Raw genomic sequence first — 22,584 nt, 5'->3', positions numbered from 1 at the left:
CGCAGATGCTGTGGATTGTGTTTTTGAGTCAGTAATACATATGCCACCTTGTCTTATTTAGCCACTAGAAAACCCCAAAACGATAATCTTTTAAGTGGAATATCCCAGAATCTTAGTATCTCTATTCTCCAGTGCATGCTTTTTTTCCTGTGGGTCATAAATGGTTTGTTTATGATTTACTGGGGCAGCACAGCGGCTCAATGGTTAGCACTGTCACCTGACAATAAGAAGGTCCTTGGTTTAAATCTGTCTCTCGTCTGTTTAGTGTGGAGTTTGCATTTTCTCCTCTCTCTTTATGAGTAGATCTTCTCCCACAGCAAAAGACAATGAGATTAGGTTTATAAAGAATATTATGACCCTAAGAAAGGCTCTGGTCTCAAAACTGGAGTTGGTCCCTGTAAGATGTGCTAAAGAGTTAATATGGAAACATTTCAGTGGATGAAATGAAACAATCCATTGTATCCAATGGATCCAATTGAGTAATGAGACTTAGTCACAAGCTGTTTGTAGTACTATTCATTGGTAAAAATATTTGTAAAACCTACAGACAGACGTGAAGGGTGACCAATAGCATCAATTTATGAAAAAAACGGAGATATGGGGTTTCGACAGCAACATTATATATTAACTTGTTACTGTGATGCTGCAGTGCTATGCATTGTAGTTCTACTGGGAATTATAACAGGTTGAAGTGAAGGGTCTAAGTGGATGTGCATGCATACAAAATGCAGACACCTGTGTATATACCTGTTCCCATTTGACCATCGTTAGCCAGTCGAAACAGTCAAAAAAGTGTTTTTTGGGGGTTTTTTGCTTTTGGAACAACTATGTAAAATAATGTCGTTTTGTAGGGTGGCTGTGGCTCAGGAGGTAGAGCGGTCGTCCTCCAATTAGAAGATTGGGGGTTCGATTCCCGGCTCCAGTCCACATGTCGATGTGTCCTTGGGCTGCGCCAACGGTGTATGAATGTGTATGAATGATTAGCTTCCTCTGATGAGCAGGTTGGCACCCTGCCATCAGTGTATGAATGTGTGTGAATGAGTGAGTGCGTTGTAGTGTAAAGTGCTTTGAGTGGTCAAAAAGACTAGAAAGGCGCTATATAAGTACAGTCCATTTACCATTTGTCCAACGTTCCTTCTCAAAAAATGTTGAGAAGTTCAACAATGATGTATGAGGAGCCTCTCATTTGGAGGTTTTGAGTGATGTGTGCATCATCAGCTTAACAGTGAAATGAGACCTCTTTTTGTCTCCAAATTTGGTTATTTAGATTTTTTGAAGTGACGGTTTAAATGTTCCTTTATGGGCTGAGGAAATTATCCAATATTTCATATAGTATGACACATTTAAAAACCAGCTTTGTGTCAAATGCACTGTCACAAAGCTGAAGGGTGGGCTGTTTTTCTTACCTCATAATAGCTGACATTTTGAAGCTTGATAGTATTTAGTGAACAGAGATGATACAGTATGTGGAATGGGCTGAAAACTGAACATTTGTGGCACACTGTATTTAAGGGAAAGAGTTATTATCCAGGATGACAAAAAAAGTTTGATCACACAGATGAGACTGTGGATAGCTCCTGGTGCTGAAATGAGGTCTAATAAACAGATGAGAAAGAAAACCATTTTATTTAAATAAAACAAAAAATGTGTTAAAATATTTTAATTCATAAGTATTATAATTTAAACATTTAATTCATCACTATTATTTTTGTCTCAGAAACACAAATGATGGTGGTATGTTGTTTTTAGCAGCAACTGTGTGAGTAACATAACATAATGGGATTAGAACATGAGGGTAAAAATGACTAATCTCAAATATACTGAACAGTTATAAATGTAGCTATTTTATTTGAAAGTGTATTTAAAAAACATTTTTCAAACAAAATAATTTACACCATACAGAATTGTGTCTCCACTGCACCTGTAAACATTTGCTGGTACACTGGATCACCACTGCCCAGCTGTCAACCTCTGTCCTACACCAATGAAATACAAGTTTTTAGATTAGCATAAAACACTACATCATCACACGTGCAATTTCAGGTATCTAACTAAATAAGAGGATAAGTACTCTAACATCTGTAGATATGCATTTCATGTGCTGTGCAGATTTTCTGTCAGTGTTAATTTTACACTCGTGACCTTTTATCAGAATTGGTTAAATCAGAGAAACTTTGATCTAACACTGTGTGGTTGGGTGGGCACCAGCTCATTATGTGAACAGCTTAATTTTAGACCCTAATTGGGATGTGATGAATATGTTTTACTGTGTAATTATAACAAATTAATATTCTTGATTATTTTATGTATAGCTTAAACTGAGATTAATGGGCGAATTAATGTCTCAAGGCTCCTTAATGACTCCATGGGGTCTTCTCATCAAAATTTAACGAGCCACTGAATCATTAATTGGAATTTGCTTATTATCACCTGTGGATCCATCATTCATTTAATAACTTGAGCTTGTGCTACACCTTTGGGACTTAATTGCTTTTCATAATGATGTTACTAGAGAGTTCTTCTCTAACAGTTTCTCTGTAAATCAAGTAGGGCCGCTTAAATGGCATCGACATTACAGTGACAGTACAGCGCTAATAAAACTCAGGTGTCAGTCGTCCAATCAGAGCATCTTAACCTCTTTTAACGAGTGACTCTCATATTGATCTCAAAATATGCAACATTGCTCAACATGTCTAATAAATTGTTCTGTTTATTATAGGTATAAAATGTAGGTTTTTCTCTTAAAAATTATATGTGGGGTTGGGATTAATACAATTAAATAAAAGAGATTCACGAATCAATCTGTCAGCAAAGCACTCCAAACTGATTTGATATGATACATTTGATTCATTTAATTAATTCAAATAATAAACAAAATACACAAGTGAGACAGTGTCAGGTTAAACTGTCAGTCACAGAACAATGTTCAGTGTCAGTCACACCCTCAAAATCAGGTTTACTGCAGATGTTTTAAGATGCAGCTCAGACCTTTGTTGTATTTTAAAACATCATCAGCGTGTTATGAGTTGACATTTTTACATTTATTGGCACCGTTGGCCACCATAATAAAATCAGACCTTGTATCTGTTGTAGTCTTTCAAATATTGTCCTGTGATCATCTGATCTGTCTGGCATGCAGCATATTTACTATGTGGAGCAAGGAAGAGATCAGCAATCAGGAAAACAGTTTTTTTAGTAATAAATATTTATGTGTAGGGCTGCAACTAATGATTATTTTCTTTATCAATTAAACATTCATATTCAATGATGAAAAATGTCTAGTTCAATGTCCTAGAGCTTAAGATGATGCCCTTTAAATGTCTTTTGTCTTTTGTTTGATCAACAATAAGAAACCCAAAGATATTTACTGTCACAGAAGGGGAACAAAACCAGCAGAAGTCTTTTGACTTTAAGAAAATGACTCAAATAAGTAGCCAGTTATCAAAATAGTTGATTTATTCTCTATCGACTGGACAATCGACTGAACAATCGCTTAATCAGATAATTGTTGTAATTGTCTCCATTTATGTGTGTGGCAATACAAGTAGCTTTTAATAACTCCATAGTCAAGAGTTTTGACTTTAGTGATATGGTCAGATTATGGTTGGCTATGGAGTGCTAAATGTTATCTCAAAAGACAAAAAACCTCATTTTTCACACACTCTAGTTCTGGTCCTGGAGCACAGAGGCCATGTAAAGGCATTTGGCACCTGTTCATCATGCCACTAACTGCAAATACAATAGAATGACACAAGAGGGCAGCATTTCATTGTCTTTTCAACGCAGCTACACTTCCCTTTGTATTTCAACTTCTGCTTTTTCTCAGGAATTATACTGCTTCCTGTTCTCGCATGTGATACAACAAGACATGTGCTCACCTAATGTATACTATTGTGAATATTATGATCAGAAGACATGGATGTAAAAAGACAGTAAAGAAGAATAGTTTGTCTGGACCTCAAGAATTAACCAATGTGACAATACCACTATCAGATCAGATGACAAATGTACAGGAACTACATCCAAAATATATCTTTAAACATATACATTATGTGTAGCATACAGTACTATTAAACTACTCTATAGTGGATAGTGTTACATTTCAAGGCTGTATTGCTAGACAAAAGACTGAAGTATAAAATCTTTATTCATTTGTCTCCCTTATTGAAGAAAAATGTCACCCTCAGTTAATCTTAATTTTACAGTATAGAAACCTACTGATGATGCGTCACATGTCAGGTTTTAAATATTAGTTTGAGTCATTCTCTTACAGTCAATGGTCACTTCAAACTAGGCCCCTGGTTTTACAGACAGGAGTCCCCAGCACTTACACAACGCCCCCGCCTCCTGTCTACTCAGCCAACCTGTATCCATCCTGATATGAACCCCTTCTCAAAAGAGAGTCGCAGATTGTCATCGCCTCTCGCAGTCACACTGATGACAAATTAGCGGGCCGCGGCGTTGCCTTCTCGACAGGAAAAGCAGTAGCGGGGAAATGAAAGGGAATGGTGTTTATTCCCACAGCTCAACCCCTCCGTCGGCCTGTCACTCTTCCCATGACCCCGAGGGGAGTAACGGAAGGCATCCTGAGCTTCCTTCCTTCCATACCTGTTAAATCATTCATCATCCAACTGCCTGATTATTTTAAAAAGCTAACAAGGCTTCGGTTCTCCAGTGTGTTTGCATGTGTCTGTCTGCATGTGCGAGAGGGAGAGAGAGGCATAGCTGGCGGTGGGATGCACCCCGTGCCCCCCCCCCCCCCCCCCCAACCCCGTCACCACCACCACCACATCCCCCCTCCCCTCATCCCTCATACACCCACTTCCCTCAGCTCCGCAATACAACATTGTTTTGGATTCTACAAAACTTTTTTAGTGGAGGGGAACCTCCCTCCTTCTTTTTTCTCATCCTACTTCTTCACTACACTCTTTCCCTCCATCCTGCTGTCCTTGGTACAGGTGTGGAGTGTGGACTGTGTCAGTTCTTGTGAAGTGTGTGTGTGTGTGTGTGTGTGTGTGCTTTGGTCTGTCTGTGAATGGAAGGCTGAGAGTCAGAGGTCGGGGCAGAGGCCCTCCTGGGTTGTCTTGGCTCATAGTCAAGATATAGCAGCCAAGAAGTGTGTGCCAGTGTCTACGTGATTGTCTGTAAATGTGTGTGTGTGTGTGTGTGTGTGTGTGTGTGGCACTCCCATTGGCTCTCTTTCCTTTAATATGCTAATAAACAAATCTGAGTCATGAGGAATTTCAGCGTCCTACAGAAGCGCAGAGGCCTTATCTCACAATTATGACTTCTTTATTTCATAATGATGACTTGCTATCTCAAGAAAAAAGATCTTAAAATGATGAGAGTTCTTATAATTACGAGATCCTGATCTGGTTATTATGCTGAGAAAAGTTTTAAAGTGGTTAACAGTCATTATTTGAGAAGACAGAGACACGATGACGCTGCCTCATTTAATTAGCTTTGATTTCCGCCTGAATGATATCCCAACGACTTCAGATGCGCAATGTTGATTTACTAATCGTTGTGCTTATGGTATTGTCATTCTTTGTGTCAAATCAAATAGGTCTACATAATTCCTCTAGCAATGATGTGCAAAGACTGTTACTGCTTAATTCTTTGGAGTTTTATGGCAGTTGGCGTCCTTCACTTTGCATTACTGCATTCTGGTCCTCAAAAGGGTTAGGGTTAGGGTTGCCTTCCTCATACTCTTCGATACTACTTTTTTTTATACTGAAGATCTCCAGTATTTCCATACTCTCTGTGCTCTGACCTTATTCCATGCATTTGCAACCTACTTTGAATATATATGTCATGGGTGTTTATACAGGATTGTTCTAGTGCACTACTGAAACATGCAGTGTGTCATTCCACATATTTATTGTACTCTGTGTCAGATTTATTCAGCCTATCCAGTCTCTTCTGGTCCTGCATTACTGCCATTAGCACTCCTAGGTTCTCGTGTTGAGACAGGTAATAGACAACAGCAGACTCCAAATACAAATGACAGAACGACAGGTAGAATCAATTCCAAAACGTTTTGCTGTCGTTTGGTGCATGAATTAAAAATGATGAAATTAATTTGGTGCCCTAAAACTGGATTAAACAGGTTGCAGTCCCTTCACAGTTGACCTAACGTGATGTAAACACCCTCAAATTAAGGCTGAGAGTCAGCACTTCCTCTAATTTCCAATGCAATACAATGTAATTCAATAAAACTAAACAAGTCTACAGCCATGCCAGATGCGGTGCTTTGAGCAGAATGCCAAGTTAAGCATGCTAACAAGCTCACTGTGACAATTAGAGAAATTTAAATTTTGACCAGATGGAAACACTATAGAAAAAGTCAGGTCTTTAGGATTCATCCTTTGGGGACCATGAATGTCATACAACATTTTATTAATATCCAACCAGTAGTGAGTAGTGCTGGGTATTGTTTAAAAAAAATGATGATACCAGTACAAATCCAAGTACCCTTAAAGTGATAATGATACCAATTGAGTACTTCATTCGATACCAATTACACATTTTGTGCACTTGCTTTTATCCAGTGTTACAGGCATGCAGTGTAGCCACACTTTAGAGCTTTGAGGTGGCATCTTGGCTTCTGAACTGCTAAGCACTCTGACTTAAACTCACAGTGAATTTACCACCACAGACGGATTATAGCTGCTGTGGCAGTGGGCCAATCACATGTTGCATTAAATCAAAGAATGCTTGCGTTGATTGGCTGGGAGCAAGTCCATACAAATAGTCCTATTTTCTAACTCTGCAAAAAGGATTGATTGCAGGTATCGTTTGACGGGAGACGTTTCGATACTTCTTGGTATCTATTTATTTTGGCTGATACCTTAAAGGTATCGAGCACCGATACCCAGCCCTAGTAGTGAGACATTTTTAATCTGAAGCAAACATTGACATCTCTAGATCTGTACTTGCATGGCTGAGAATTTCCAAAAAATTGCACTGTATGTGAAGAGTGATATGACCAACATGATCTATATTGTATATTATCTGTTGTACTGAATGTTTGGGTTTTTATCTCTGTATCTATGTCTCATTAAATTGTAATGTGAGATTTGTAACTGAGTCACCATAAGAGATTTTTCAACTTTCACAGCACTATATGCTGTATTAAAACTCCCTGGTGATTTCACATTCAAACTAGTCATTAAGTCAAAGGTGTATTCATTCATTTACTCATTTATTTCTTCATAAGTTCATTCATTTCTGCCTATATAAGTTGTCATCTTTAATTTGTTGCCCAATAATAAAAAGGATTCTCCTGTGTAAAATGTAAAACATCACCAGTTTGTTGTAATGGAGGTCAAACCAGTTAATCCTGCTGATTTATTATTTCTATTTACTATCCTCCCCTTTGCTGTGAGGAGGAAGTCAGGCTTCTCACCCTACACAGCATCGGGAACACACACATATTTCTAGTCGGAATTGGGTCTTTCAGATGGTTTCTTATGCTAATTTCTTTAATAGTTGCATTAGTCATACCAATTATTATGGTGTCTGTAGTTTTCATTAAAACAAATGCCAGTTAGGTTAGCCAATTCCTCACAGGAAAAAATTGTGTCTCGAGTGAGATTTGTCTCTGTGAACTGAACACCTGATGTCTGTATTTCATTATAAAAGCTGGGAAATGTTGAGGCTTTGAATAACTTCAGTGTAGGCAATGACATTATGACAACCTAAGACTTGTTCCAAATGCCCCAGGAGTCAATGAATTAGCATTTTTAGTCCATTTTCAGTGTTTAACATGAGTAAAACCACGCTACATTAGACTGTAAATGTCAGTGGTGTTCTTAGCATGTGGACACACTGCTCCCTCCCGCAGTATGACCCCAGCAGTATGACACCATGACCCATTGCTACCTGAGCAAACATGCTCTCCTCTGTTTGTCTTCACTACCACCAACATGCTGCCACCGTCTTTCTTCTCTCCTGCTGTCATGACCTTTCCTCATCTGTTTGCCAGGCACGCCATTGTTCTTTTCTCCCTTTCTGTTGCTGTCTCTCTCTCTCTCTCTCTCTCTAACGTTATCCAAGTCTGTTTCTCCGCCTCTCATCCACTTCCTGCTTCCTGCTCTTTCTCTCACATTTCAAACTGACACAGTCTCAGCTTTGTTGTTTTTCTTCCATTGTATCTCTTGAGGTGCCTTGTATTATTTTATCTCCCTTGTTTCCCCTCCCTCACACTCTTTCTCTGTGTTTCCTCTCCGTCCCTTTTTTCCTCTCTCCCTCTGTGTGTTGCTCTCTCTATCTCCTGCAGTCTCCAGTGACCTCTCAGACCACCAGGCAGTGTCCTTTGACCCCGGCCAAGATGGCACCGTCTCCCTCTCCCACCCTTTCCAGCCCTGCCCTCCAGACCTCCTCTTCTTCCTCTTCTTCCTCCTCTTCCTCCTGTCCTGCAATCCGCCCAGTGAGATAACCCTCCTTACTGCGTATTGTTTTGTCTTATGTCATTTTCTCCTTTTCAGCATCCTTGACGAGTGATCCCAGAACATAGTGGACGTCTAGAGGTTATACAGGTTGGGAACCAGCTGGGCTAGTCTAGGTGGAGCTAATGAATGAAGCTTTCTACACCCTCAGATTTTCTGCTGTGTCAGGAAAGAAAAAATGACACCACTACTTCCCATGTACCATGCATTTGACTAAATTGATTCCAGATGCAGGTTTCCATCAGGAAAAAAAAGGACTCTGACTCTCCCTGTGATTATAACTCATACATGCTGTAAGGTATTTTAACGAAAATGTATCATTCTTGACAATTACCGGTAAGGAGTTGAAAACACAGCATGACAGTGTCAGTCAGTGTCTTATGTCCCAATCCCACCATGATGCCCCATAATCATATCATTTTAAATGATGAATTATGAATATCATTCATGTTTAAAATCTATTGGTTATTGCAGAGCAAAATGGGAATGGTAAGTGATTCCTACCAACTAAAACCAGTATAGCTGCAGCTCTGGCTACACATTATAGCATCAGGTGCTGTACACTGGCACGGATTGAGATAATATTTGTAGTTAAACCCAAATAAATGACGCTCAGTTCAGTTCCATCCAGATGTGTATCCAAATGGCATGTAGATCCAGCTGTGTTGCACTGCAGATTTTATTTCCCTTCTCATATTTGAATGTATCTGTTGAGAAATTTTGATCTTTGCAACAGAAAAGACACCAAGAAACTGAGCAGATTTGGAGAAGACGACTGCTGTGGCCCTTTGGCTGCTTTGGCTGCTAAAGTTTGACAGTCAGATAATTTGTAATCAGTTGTGAAAGGGAGATTTGTCGCCATATACACATTAATTAGACAGCCCTTCGGAGAAGTTGAATGTATTTGGGCTCGAACAACACTACACTACACTACTTTATATATTGTAAGTGGAAGTACATGTGACTTGGCCCCCATCTATATGTGGCTTGACTGATCAAACCTCAGTGTGTCCTCTGTGCATTTTGGGTGCATTCACACCTGTATTTAGAACTGTCCACTTATGATTGCATTTCATAAGATGTATTTTATTGCCATGTGTGAACAGGCCCTGAGAGATTTAAAAGAGGTGATGAGGGCTTTAGAGTGAGAGACTGCTGATGGCAGCTCATCTGATGAGCAAAATTTGTGTTTTGGGTGTGACATATTTCCGAGTCATTTACCCTCTTCACATTTCAGTGCATGAAACTAGGCAGCCAGATTTACCAAGCTTTAGTATCAAAGAAAGTTGGAGCAGCCAATAGGTAACAATTACTGCTGACAATCTTGGTAGTAGCTTTCTCTTGTCAGGTAAGTAACTGTTAAGAAAAGCTTTGATGGTCTCCTGTCTTTCTCAGCCTCGAGTTTGTCACCACCTCCCCTTCGTCCTCCTTGTCTGTTAAGCGATGTCCACCGAAGTCAGGACACCAGATGTGACAGGAGCGCTGTGGCGCCTGCCTCCTGTTCTCTGTGGCCTTGCTGCGAGCGAGGCGTCACGTCCTGTTTATCTCTCTGTCTCTTCCTTGCTCTTCCAGAAGGGCCCCGTGGCACCGGCGGTGGCTGTGACGGCTCCGCAGCAGACCCCCGTGGTTAGTGCCCCACAGGCCCCGGCCCAGGCTGCCTCCCAGCCAGTGCAGCCTCTGCAGACGGGCATCGCCGCAGCCCCCGGAGGTCCTATCGTGTCCCAGGTCCGTTCTCTCTTTCGCCCTGCCCCCCCTCTCCTCCCCCTCACCACCCACACTCCTACCTCAAGGGCGCAGGCACTGTCACAGCTGCCAGCAGGCTGGCTGTGTCACAAGCACAGCCCCGGACCCACAGCCTCACCGCCTCACACAGCTGGCCACGGACAAAGAGTCTCACACATGCCCACACACGTTCACACTCATACATTCACACACGTCCATACCAACCCAAGGACATACAGACGCACACATACAGGCACAGGCCTGCCATGCACACATGTGTATACACATTCAGGGACATGAAGACACAAAGATACAAGCTCACATACAAATTACACACACATAAATAGAGAAAACACACACACATCTCCAAATATACAGGCCGGAGAGCCCTCATAGGAGCTACAGTTTGTAGCCACTGGCAGTTTGAGTGGACAGGTGCCATGTCTCATTTGGCTACAAAGATGACTGGGCAGCGTGCTAAATGTGCACTATGGACCGATTTGTCACTGATGTTCGTCATCTTTTTTATCATTCTATGTAATCTGATTCTGTAGTATCTTTGTTAAGTATTATTTATGTAGATACAGCAGAAATATAAGGCCACCTCTCCTCTGCGACGGTTTGATTCACTCATTCTAGCCTAATAAAAAAATACAATCTGTATAAAATGCTTTAAATGAATGTTGATTAGCTCTTTATCAACAGCTGGTGCTGGCAATTCTTAATTTTACACTGAAGGTAAATTGTTTGTTTCTTGTCTTGTGGCAGGAAATGCAAGAGAATGTGAAGAAATGTAAGAATTTCCTGGCCACACTTATCAAGCTGGCATCCCACAATTCACCGTCTCCAGAGACTTCCAAGAACGTCAAGGCTCTGGTTCAGGACCTGCTGGTGAGCAGCCGACCACCCAACAAACAAATAAACAAACACCGTTTTTATAGACATCATGGAAGCTTGTGTATTTTGAACACTGTCATTAACTCCACTTCAGGTCATATATAGTCAGTTTTTTCAGCCTATTTTATAATTATGTATTTTAAAAATCAGTGCTCATTTTCTACAGCTTTGCTTTTATAAGACATTTCTGATACATCAGATTGACACCTGATTGTTTTATTCAATGTACGACTCAACTTTTTTTGCACGTTAAAACATATCTACAAGTAAGTCAAATTTGACACTTTTGTGTGTTGTTGTATTGAATATTTCAAACCTGTAGATGGCAGCATGAAACTCTTTCCAGCACTCTTCTTGCTCAGTTTCGTGTTATACAGAGTTATTATTTATGAGCCATACCCTGAGGTGCCAGGATGGGAGCTCCGGTGATGGGATTACATCTTGCTATGTTCAAGTCACCGTGATTTACTGTACCCCACTTAATGCCTGGTCTCTCTTGTGAAGTGGTGTTAATTCTTCATTCTTCAACCTAACAGGATGCTAAGATCGAACCTGAGGAGTTTACCAGCCGGCTGCAGACTGAGCTCAAATCATCTCCACAGCCTTACCTGGTGCCCTTTCTAAAGGTGGGGTTCTTGACTATAAACCTCTTTTTAACCTTCTAATCAAACTTGTCTTTTTAACTTGGGGCGCTACATTGACCATTGACAGAGCCCCTCAGCTGCTTTCTGAATTGACCCCTAAAATTGTTTCCTGAACAGCTCTGTAACCCGCCCCCTTAAATCATCCCCTAACCTGCATCCTTAATCTGCCCCTCTCAAGTATTTTCCTAAACTGACCCCCTAAAGTAGTCTTTTCCCTGGCACGAGGGCCACTGACGGCTTTGCCTGACAGTAGAATGATACACACATATACACACCCCTCTGGCCTGACTTCTGACTGTGTGTGACAGTGGCCCCCGCAGCCGTCCCTGCCAGTAGCCAGCAGGTTTCTCCAGCCAGCCGTGATGAACGTCACATCAAGGCACCCGACCGCCCAACCCGGCCACAAACACATGTTGTCATGCAGTGTTAGGTTGCTTACGTCAAAAATCTGCCTGAAATAGTCTGTATGGAGCAACATCAGTTCCTCATGTCAGCTGTGACAGTGGGTTATCAGAAAAGGCTAATGACTATGGGTGTTTCCGACATCAAACATTCTGTAGGTTTACTGTCCTGAAATCAAATCTAACAGCTTCATGAATCACTGTATTAAATGAGCGTCACATGTGTCAGCAGGTGTCTGTTGCCATATATTTATAATAACAAAGTGCTAAATCAGCCACTGACCACAGCAAGAGTATTTGCCTTTGTAGCAGTAAGGTTTTTTTCCTCATGTGTTTTGCTGTATGACTATAAACTCTGGCCTCTCTCTCTGCCCATCAACAGAAGAGCCTCCCGGCCCTGCGGCTGTCTTTGCTGAATAGTCAGCAGTCCCTGACCCAGCCCCTGCAGCATGGAGTCAAACCAGCACCCGGCAGCACCCCTCCTGCTATTGTAGCTGGACCAGCTGTCCGTATACGCCACCCTAACAGCATCAGCACCACTACGGGTGCCAGTGCGCTGCCCGCCGGGACGGTGGGACATGCAGCTGCCATGGTATGTACTGAGAGGGCTAGCTGGAATAAACAGAATATAGACACACACACAGTGTTTGCATTTGCAGGTTATGTTTAAATTGAATTACAGTGATTACAAGGGTAGAATTAAAGATTTCTAACATTACAGTTACATTAAATAGACTCGGGTGTATGTGGAAATTGGATCTGAAGCTGCTGCTGCAGAAACATGTTTATAGTACAAGACCGGTTATTCATAATGTGTAAATGTGCCTGAAACATACAGATATGTCTCGTATGTGAGGATTACAGACTAGAGAGTTAAAGATACAGTGGTCAGGTAAGAGATGCGACAAATATTCACCCACAATATTCATACATTCAGCAGAGAAGTGCTAAAATGTGATGGATGCAGACCTGCAGGGGGTGTGATGTGTGTGTGTGTGTGTGTGTGTGTGTGTGTGTGTGTGTGTTTGTGTGTGTGTAACTCATGCAGTCTTATACAAGGCTGAATTATCAGGCTGTAGAGTGTCACTGTGCCATGGCTGGGAGTCACACAACCAACAACAGTGAGTTAGAGTCACACCCAGCTCACAGAGGAATCACACACACACTTTACCAGGAAGAAAAAGGAAAGTTTTAGAAAAGTAGGACTTAGAAATATGCAGTGGCAAGCCAAGATCATGAAAATATGTTACATAAAATACAAGAAGAAACAAACAACATTCACCCTCCATAAAACAGTAAGCTAATTAAGATCATAAACGCTGCATTTACTTGCTAGTAGTGAAAACTATGAAAGTCTCAGTGACAGCATTCAGACAGAAGGTGTGAAACAGCTTCTTAAACTGCTTGTCTCATTCATGCTGGTGGCAGGGCGGGGGGCTGTATCCCAGTATGCATTGTGCAACAGTCAGGGTACAGCTGAGACAGATTTCCACACAGACAAAGAAAGAACATTCAAACTCCCATTGGAAACTATTTCTATCTTTAAAAATATATATTTTTTGAGCAGTGAAGGACAGGATATGAGAAGAGACACACCGCTAAACATATTCACGCCTGTGAGATGGTCAGTACAACCTCGGCGTATTACTGGCCGCTGATCAGAACAGATGGTGGTTGAGTGCTTGGCTCAAAGGCACCTTGACGATTATTGTTTACTCCCATCCCGACTTTGACAGCTGCTTAGAGGAGTCTGACACAGCAACCTTGCAGACACAAACCAGTCTCATTTTTCTGCCCTTTTAAATGCTACATTCAATTTAAAAAAAAGGTGCTACATGAATAAAATGAATTATTATTTTAGGCTAACAACAATTCCAACTTTCTGTTATTAAGTATTCGGATCAAATTGAAAACTAACTATAATTCCCACAAGCTAATTATGTTTTTTTAATAATTATGTTTTTTATCTTTAATGTGAAAATGAGCTTCATTTATTCAGCTTTATGTTTTTTTTTTTTTTTTTTTTTTTTAAACTTGAATGGAAACTCATGTCCGCTGTCTTGGTTAAAGCCCCTATGGTTAGGATTTAAAATGTTCTAACCTTGGTGACTCCTGGTGGTAGCGTCAGAAAAACAATATGTCTTGCAATGCACACAGCTATTCCCTACCCCTCCCCCTCCCACAGATTTGACCCGAGGACACCGAGATGAATGGGCTGCGCCACTTTTCACCAGGATTGTCTGACAAACAACAAACAGAAACATGCTCTAAACATAAGAGCTTTATTTTCTGAGAGGGGGGTTAAACCCAAGTTCACTGGTTGAAAAACACACTCCAATCAATACCCCGCTGCATTTAATAGCATTTAGCCCTCATATTTCTGATATGCACAGTACAGTATAGTGACTCTAATGACTAGTGGTACTGACCAAGGTTGTGAGTAGGCTGTGTGGAGATACAGCTAAAGCAAGGCCAGATAACCTGCAGGTTCCAGTTAACAGAGCTAGCAAAACTGGATACCTACAGCTTCATTCAGCTCAGTATTCAAATGTATGTGTGTGTGGGCACGTGCATTACACCATCACACACAGCACAGGTGTCTGTGGACGACTCAGGCGAGGTCAGGCTCAGATTGGTTTGGTCCAGGCAAAGTGTGGGTGAGCCAGAGGCTTCTCTCTCGTTCTCCTTCGCCTTTTCTATCAGTCTTTCTCTAACTCTCTTACTTTCCCTTTTTTCTCTCAATGCCTTCCCTCTAGCTTTTTCTCTCACTTTCTTTCTGGCTTTTCCTCTTTTCCCCCCTTTTTACACTCTACTCTTTCACTCTCCAGCTGTTTTTCTCACTGTATCTACCACTGCATCACTCTCTCATCTCCCTCCCTCCGTTAACCGTTGAAGGGTGAAGCGAGGTAACTAGGTCAGCCCCGGGTCAATTTTAAAGCAATGTGGCGGCCGCAGTCTATGTCCAGAACATGCCTCTGGTCTCTCTCTCTCTCTCTCTCTCTCTCTCTCTCTCTCTCTCTCTCTCTCTCTCTCTCACACACACACACACACACACACACACACACACACACACACACACACACACACACACACACACACACACACACACACACACACACACACACACACACACACACACACACACACACACACCCACAAATATACCGACATAAGCTATCACACAAAACATTAGTAAATGATGGCCTCTGGCACATCAACAGTCTGAAACCAGACAGCTACTAGAATTAAGCTAAAAAATCTGCTCTTATCACAGTAGTATGGGAAACATTTCTCGGAGTCGTATTGAAAAGTCTGATAAATGCTTGTGAAGTGATGCAATTGTAACTTAAAGTCGATAGATGTGGAGTGAAGCTTTCTTATGTAATTACTCTTATTGCACAAGAGCCAAAATGTTAGTTTCTAAAAGGTAAATATAACTGCTGATTGCATGATGTTGTGTGGATTTAATGTAATAACATGAAGTATGACTACAATTTAACACAGAAAATCCAATAAAGTTGTAACTTAGAAAAGTAAATTTGTGGAGCCTGAAACCCTTACACCACTAGCTATGATCAGACTCGCTGCACCTTAAAATTCCTCAGGGCAAATCATTTATGAGTTGAGTGGAGTAGATAAAGCAGTGGATGAATAGAATAGAGACTAGTAACTAGGCCACAACCCATTGTAGCAGCTTATTCTTCATCACAACAACCAATGCATAAATGTATAATCTCAATACATATAGAGTTATATGTGTATGAAGTTGTAACACATGTATTTTCAACCCTGTTCTTCAGTGAATTTTGCAATATCAACACTTGGGAAGCCAGCAAAACAAAATAGCTGAAACTTTCTAGGCTTCAACATGTGCATGTGCACTAACATGTTACTCGGTTCCATAAAACAAACGTGTGTTGTCTTGACATATAGTGGATATACATTTTGAAATGTCAGCATGATAAGGAGCATTAAAACAAACAAGGTAATTTCAGAGGTTATCGGCTGCCACTTCTAGTTTGACATTCTGTGTTTCTGGTTTAGACTTGGGTGGCAGTTTGCATTACAGCACAAATTAATGTTGCTTTACACAGAATAAATATGCAGTTGATCTCTCAAAATTCAGTAGCAGTGGTCACCCTTTTGAAAAATACTAGCTAGCACTAATAGTACCATCGCTATGTGAAAAATGTGAAAAATCATTCAAAATATGTTTTCAGTTTTTCACAGCAACTATACCTTTAGTGTAGCATTTAATATTATATTGATAATTGATTTAAAAGCATGAAAAGGCACTTGAAATGTAAGATGTACAGTGTGTTCAGTTTAAGCATCCTTCTTTCACCCTCTGATTCCCAAACTTTCTACCTGAGTTATTTTTTCCCCCTCTTTTAACTGTGTCGCCGGCTGGCCAGAGGTGTTTGCTGTCTCTGCCTGTGCTGAATGTATTTTTTCCCCTTGCCTCCCACTCTCGCCAGCCCCTGCAGTGGATCTCTGGGAAAAATGGCCTCTGTCTTTTTTCAGTAGCTTGAACAGTAATATAGCATGTGTCAGGGAATGGAAAACAAGGCTAAAAAATATGCAGCAAGAAGCAAACTGGTAGGAATGGATGGCTGAGCCTGAGGCTCGGCCTGTGGCTGCTACCGAGGAAGGAAGTGACTCTAATAGCCCAGCACAGCCCCTCCACCCCCTGCTCCTTCTTCGTCCACTGCTACTTCTTTCCCATCTTCCAAACTACTTTTTCATTGCAATCTTGATTTCTTATTGCCTTTGTCTTATCTGGAATGCAAGCAAATGTAGGTCACAACTCAGCTTCCTCCTGCATTTACATCAATCTCCACATTCCCTTATATCCTCCCTGAATACAGTAAGAAAAGATAGCGGAAATTGTGGAATTAATCATTCTTTTATTTATTCTGCATCTACTCTGCATTACTACTGCAGATATTTTAATATGTTACAGTAGAATAGAAATTAGTACTCTGTAAAAAAACTTCAGTGGCCCTCGGCCAGATTGTCTCTGGATCATTTCTTGCAACTTACTACGGCTGAAAGGGGAACGATTTCTCTTGCAAATGGCGCAAAAGTGGAGTGGTGGTTCAGCAGGCATGCAGTTTTGTACTTTTTAATCTCCTTTCTCCCCTTGTGCATTGTTTCACTATTTGAAATACTACAATAATATACATAATCTCTACTTTCCTTGTTCCTGTAGGGTATCAAGACAGTGGGTGCTGTCAGTGGCCAGGTCCGCATGCCTGTGATGATCACACAGTCTGTCAGAGCGCAAGGTAGGACACCTGCTGGCCTTCTCCAGCCACCTTTGATTGTCACACATTTAATATGATTTATGCATACATATACATATTCCATATCTGACATTCAGAGTGCTTTTTTGTTCATATAAAGATGTTTTAAAATTGTGTACAAGCAAAGTTAAAGTCCAGTTAAAATCAGAAGATTAAACAAAGACCTCAGTGAATTTCTGGCAGATTTCAGTTATAGCCTGCAGTTTTTTACATTTTTATTGAGGCTTGGAGAGATCCATCATAGAAAAGATGTGATTCTCAAACCCTGCTTGACCTTCTGGTTAAATACAGAGCCAGCGAAATGGCTTTAACAGAAGTTAGCCATTAGTAAAACTCTAAATGTTCTCTCAGTAGGCTGTAAGATGTGTAAACAGGCAGGAGCCACAGAGAGAACAGGTGTTTTTTCCTGTCTGGTTATAAAGCCTTCTCAAACATTTGCGCTGCTGCTTACTCACACTGATTCACAAACACTCTTCCCACAGAAGCCCACAAATATCGCCCCAACACCAACCGGGCGTAACGCTCCCATAAGAGAGCTGTGTGCTCTCAGGTGGTGTGTGTAATGTGTGTACTTGTTTGTACCTGTTTTTGCTTGTGTGTGTATGTGTGCGTGTGTGTGTGTGTGTGTACGATTGGAGGTGCATACAAATTTGATCTGCCCCCTTCCCCAAGATTGCCTGCAGTGAAAGATCTGTAGGTTGTTTTATGCCCATAAATTGGAATGCGGGGATAGTTCTAAAAATACTTTTCTGTGCCTCTTGGCGAGGAACATGCCTGTTAAAATCAAGTTTAAATTCACTCTGGCAGTCCTTGTGCCTCTCTGGAAAACGTGTCTCGGAGCAGGATGCGGTTTAGGAGTGTAAGGAGAGCCGGTGAAGCGCAGTGATATTGACAGAGCGACGCTCTCCGCACCAACCTGGGGAGAGCGTCAGTACCGCTCCCCCCCACCTCCCCTCCATCTACCCCTGCAAGGATGATAGAGACAGTTGAAGGTAGTCGTTAGACAGGAGGATATTTGATGCAGATAGAAGGGGACACTTCAATGATAACATTACTCCTTTACTGTTTTGTTTAGTGTTTCCTTCTTTGTTTTTTCCACTTTGCTTAACAGGCACAATGGGGAAAGGAGCCGCCATACAAGCAGGCAAAAGTCCCGTGGGCTTGGCTGTTCAGATCTCTGGGAATCAAAAAAACAAGCTCAACGACCCCGGAGGAGGCTCTTTCAGGTACAACTCCTCTCGCTAGGAGATCGACCATAAATGCGCGCCTGTTGTTCCCGGCAGCCGTCACATGGGGGCAGCATTTCACTAAGATGCCTCCGCATGACTACAGGCTACACTCTCAGCAAAGGCTATGAGTGTTTATCCCAGTTGCCTGCCTGGCCACCTGGCTGCCTGCCTGCCTGGCAGACTGGCTGGTCCTTTTTCTCCGCACCCACCACATAGCAACACACTGCCAGCCAATAGATCACCCTCACGATCACCCTCCTTGTGTCAGTGTCACAACTCATCGACAGGGTTGCAAATGAGCTAAATCTTAATTTAGCAATAAGGTAATTGTGTCCAGATGGTTGGAATTTCTGGATGCGGTTCTGAAAATACCTTTTGGTTAAGTCAAAAATACGGTATTTAGCCTGCAGCTTTGCTCTCTCTCTCTCTCTCTCTCTGGTCTTGTCTCTTCTTCAGCTGGGCTTTTGTCTCAAAACATAAAAGGTTCATCGCCCACATGCTGGCCTTTGTGGTCCATGTTTTGTGCGAGTCTCTGTGTATGTGTTTTTCTGTGTGCGTGCCAGGGTGTATATACACGCATGTTGTACGTGTTTGCATATATCCCTCTATTTCTCTGTGTTTGTTTGTGTTTGCATCGCTGCTCGGTTGCACATGAACATATGTGTATATTCTAAGAGTCTACGCAAGTATTTGTGTGTGTTTATGTATGTAAATCAAATGTGTATATGTGAGTATTGACAGTTAGGGTTTAGGATTGCCCCGGTGTGACCGAGCCAGGGCAAGAAGAGTCTGGGTCACATGGGCCAACGGGTTCATGGTAATGGGTCCCGTCTCCTGAGGGGAAAGGCAGCGCCCGGGGCTCTGATTGATAAACCAATAAATCTTTAGCTGCGTTGGTAATTAAGCTGTCAGGCTCGCTTGTTACTGATGACCTTTTTCCCCCTGCGGTGATCACAGTGGCTCCACACACAAACGCACTGGTTTCAACATAAGCTCGAGCACCACTGTCACGGAAGAAACATGTCACTGACATTTTGAAGCATATTTACATGTCAGATGAAAATATGCCTCTTACTTCTTCTTTTGGTTTGTCTTCACATAGGTAGTTTGTTTTCCTCCAACAATACACACTTGCTGAACTTCCCTGACTTAACATTGTTTAATTTAAGTCAAATAGGAGGTTTCTGAGCCTGATATTGATTTTAATGTTTAATGAGTGATGGACCACTGTTGAGATGATTTTCATTTCTCGTTTATTTCTTTATGTTTTTACTCTTCTATAGTCCATGTGAAGTGTTTCTGAGTGTCGTGTTGTTACCATTTGTTAATGCTTCAGCTCCGCAGTCCTCATGCACTGTTTATTGTTTGCTGTCCTTTTTCTTACCTGAGGACATAAACATGTTGGAACAGAGCCCAGTGTTACAAGCCGATCTGTTGGACGCCATTGTGTCTTCCACACCTCGTCCGGAAACCTGCAACATGAACATAATGACTTGACCTGCGAGCACAGGTGGTTGCTGTGCTCCCTGTAAATCCCAATGAAAATAGAGAATTTTGATTTGCTTTACAAGTTGTTAAAGGTTACAATCTCCCTTTTTTTTTCTTCTGTTGAGTTTGATCGTCAACATTCACCACCCCCCCCCCACCCCCTCCTGATTTATTCATTAGTTTTGACAGCATTTCTCTTACAAGGGCTTAAGATACGAGGGTAGTGCACATGACAAGATGTTAACTTGTTGATTCATGTAACGTTGTGTAATGTGATGCCAGTAAGAAAGAAAAAAAAACAATCTATTAAGCAAGGCTGGCCTGGTCAGCCAGCGACCACCAGCCCCTCACGCACCCAGCATGCACCGTGTTCAGCTGTAGTTGGCGAGTGATGTGTGTATGGCTGTCACTCTGAGCCACTGGTCCCAGCGGCCCAGCTGTAGCACAAACACCCACATACACACTGCAGGGCTTGTGGGGTTTCCAGTGGAGCTCCAGCCTTCTGTAAGTGCTTGTGTCGGTGTGTGTGTGTGTGTGTGTGTGTACATGCGTGTGTTTGTATGTGTGTGTAGTTTGCAGTACAGAGTGAAAGCAGCTGTCTCTGTGCCCCCCCTCCCCCAAAACCACCTCCCCTCCTCATCTCTCTGTAAACACTCCACATCCGCTGTAATCACAGACGAGCCAGCCGAGGCCCTCAGCCCTCTGCCAACCTCAGAGCTCAGCCTCAACCCCTCAAATCCAACCCTGTCCTGCATGGTGGACACACACTTATGAGCATAAACATGCAAACGCTGGCATACCTGCATAGGAAAACACACACAAACACACACACACACACACATACAGTACGAACACCCACTCGAAATAAGGAACAAATGTTTTTGTTCTCCAGTGTATTAAAAAAGTCATCCACCCCTTTTCCATCATTTACCAGCAAAGTCAGTTGATTCTGTCTTTGTGGTTGCATCCTTTGTTGCTCTGTAAATTGCTATTGACTACATTAGAACTTAAAAGTGACCTCCCAAAAAAATTGTTGATGCAGAGACTTGGAAACAGTGCAGCCGCAAGATTAGATTATGTTCAGATTGTGTGCGGTGCCACAATAAAGCTGCTCCAAAAACATCCATGAAGAGGAGAGTGGCACTGCAGAGTTAATATATTTCTACTGACGGCCACATCAAACCGAGGCATTTTGGCACAGGACTCCATTATTCACATTACACCTAGCCAGTTTTCTTTAATGCTTGAATGAATAATTAGAGCTCGAGTGTGGGTGGTCTGTTTAGTTAATTACAGTTACTCACTAAGCATTGAGCAGCATTTAGCTTGTTGCTGGGTTTATCGGTCCCTCTTGTGCCACCCCTGCCACCAGTGCTGCACATTCTGTTCAGCTGCACGGTAAAACCCAGACTGCTTTATGGAGAATATGGCCTGGGTGTAAGTCGCCAGGATCAATCAGGGCCCCCTCCATGGGCACAGGGACCTTTATCCACGGGGATGAGGTGAGGGGGTTGGGGATGATAGCGGAGGGAAGGAAGATCTGGATGCACCCCCCTCCCAATCCACTCACACACACACACACACACACACACACACACACACACACACACACACACACACACACACACACACCCTCTAAATGGCATTGCAATCCTCTCACCACCTATGGCGTGCCCTCGTTGAAACACAAGCTTGATATGGAAACGACATGCATATGTATTCATGTGACCGCTGGCTCCATGTCCTCGAGCCAACCCAAACCAATAACTGAGAGGCTGCTCTTTAGCTTCTGTGGAAGCTAATTACATCTCTGCTTTATTAGAGCAGAGGTATAGTCTGGAATATTTTGCATTTCATATCTCATTCCCTCCTTTTAATGTCAGACCTGTCTTTGGCATTCTCATTTGATGTGAGCCCCGGCGATCCCAAATAGCCCAAGAAATCACACCGTCCAAGAAAAAGAAAGTGTATTACTCAGAATATTACCAGTGTTCTTGGATACTGGATGTTTTATGCACCTATACTGTGAGTCACTGTAGTGATCTCCCTGCCCTGTATTACTGCTGATGTTTTTTGGTTCATATCCAAGATATTTAATATACTTTATCGAGCATCAACACTGCTGATATTTGCTCTGTGAATTTTGACAGGTGAAAATGAAACAACGCTTACTTTCATCTCAGGGTTTCAGCAACATCGCAGCTGTAGTTGTGCCAGCATGATGCAAAAGGAAGGCTGTCATGGTTAATTTGGCTGGATTAAGACACTTCTAGATGAACAGATCACAGGATGAAACATTATAGGTCCGTTTTTGTGATTATTTTTATGGACTGATATACAAGGATACACAAATGCCACATACCATAACATCAACCAAATTAGTGGTAATATTTTAGTAGTTTTTCTTGGAGTGTGTTATTTTTGATGCACTAAACATGCAGTGAAGT

The 22,584-nt window shown here is 41.9% G+C and overlaps 2 protein-coding genes across 2 annotated transcripts in view; one reads left to right on the top strand and one right to left on the bottom strand.

Annotated features, from left to right (window-relative positions):
* Positions 1 to 22,584, bottom strand: part of lsm14ab (LSM14A mRNA processing body assembly factor b) — a 137,669-nt gene that overhangs the window by 15,862 nt on the left and 99,223 nt on the right. The gene's annotated exons all lie outside the window — the stretch shown is intronic.
* LOC133981316 (transcription initiation factor TFIID subunit 4-like) overlaps positions 1 to 22,584 on the top strand; it is an 89,695-nt gene that overhangs the window by 5,269 nt on the left and 61,842 nt on the right. The window contains exons 3-8 of the mRNA XM_062420023.1: positions 10,023 to 10,175; positions 10,941 to 11,063; positions 11,606 to 11,695; positions 12,497 to 12,706; positions 17,327 to 17,402; positions 18,532 to 18,646. Coding sequence (XP_062276007.1) covers positions 10,023 to 10,175; positions 10,941 to 11,063; positions 11,606 to 11,695; positions 12,497 to 12,706; positions 17,327 to 17,402; positions 18,532 to 18,646 — 767 coding nt within the window. The remainder of the gene's footprint in view (positions 1 to 10,022; positions 10,176 to 10,940; positions 11,064 to 11,605; positions 11,696 to 12,496; positions 12,707 to 17,326; positions 17,403 to 18,531; positions 18,647 to 22,584) is intronic.

This window comes from Scomber scombrus, chromosome 1 (assembly GCF_963691925.1).
Source record: "Scomber scombrus chromosome 1, fScoSco1.1, whole genome shotgun sequence".
Lineage (NCBI taxonomy): Eukaryota > Metazoa > Chordata > Actinopteri > Scombriformes > Scombridae > Scomber > Scomber scombrus.
Note: the sequence above shows the minus strand (reverse complement) of the source record. Positions and strands in the feature narration are given on the sequence as shown.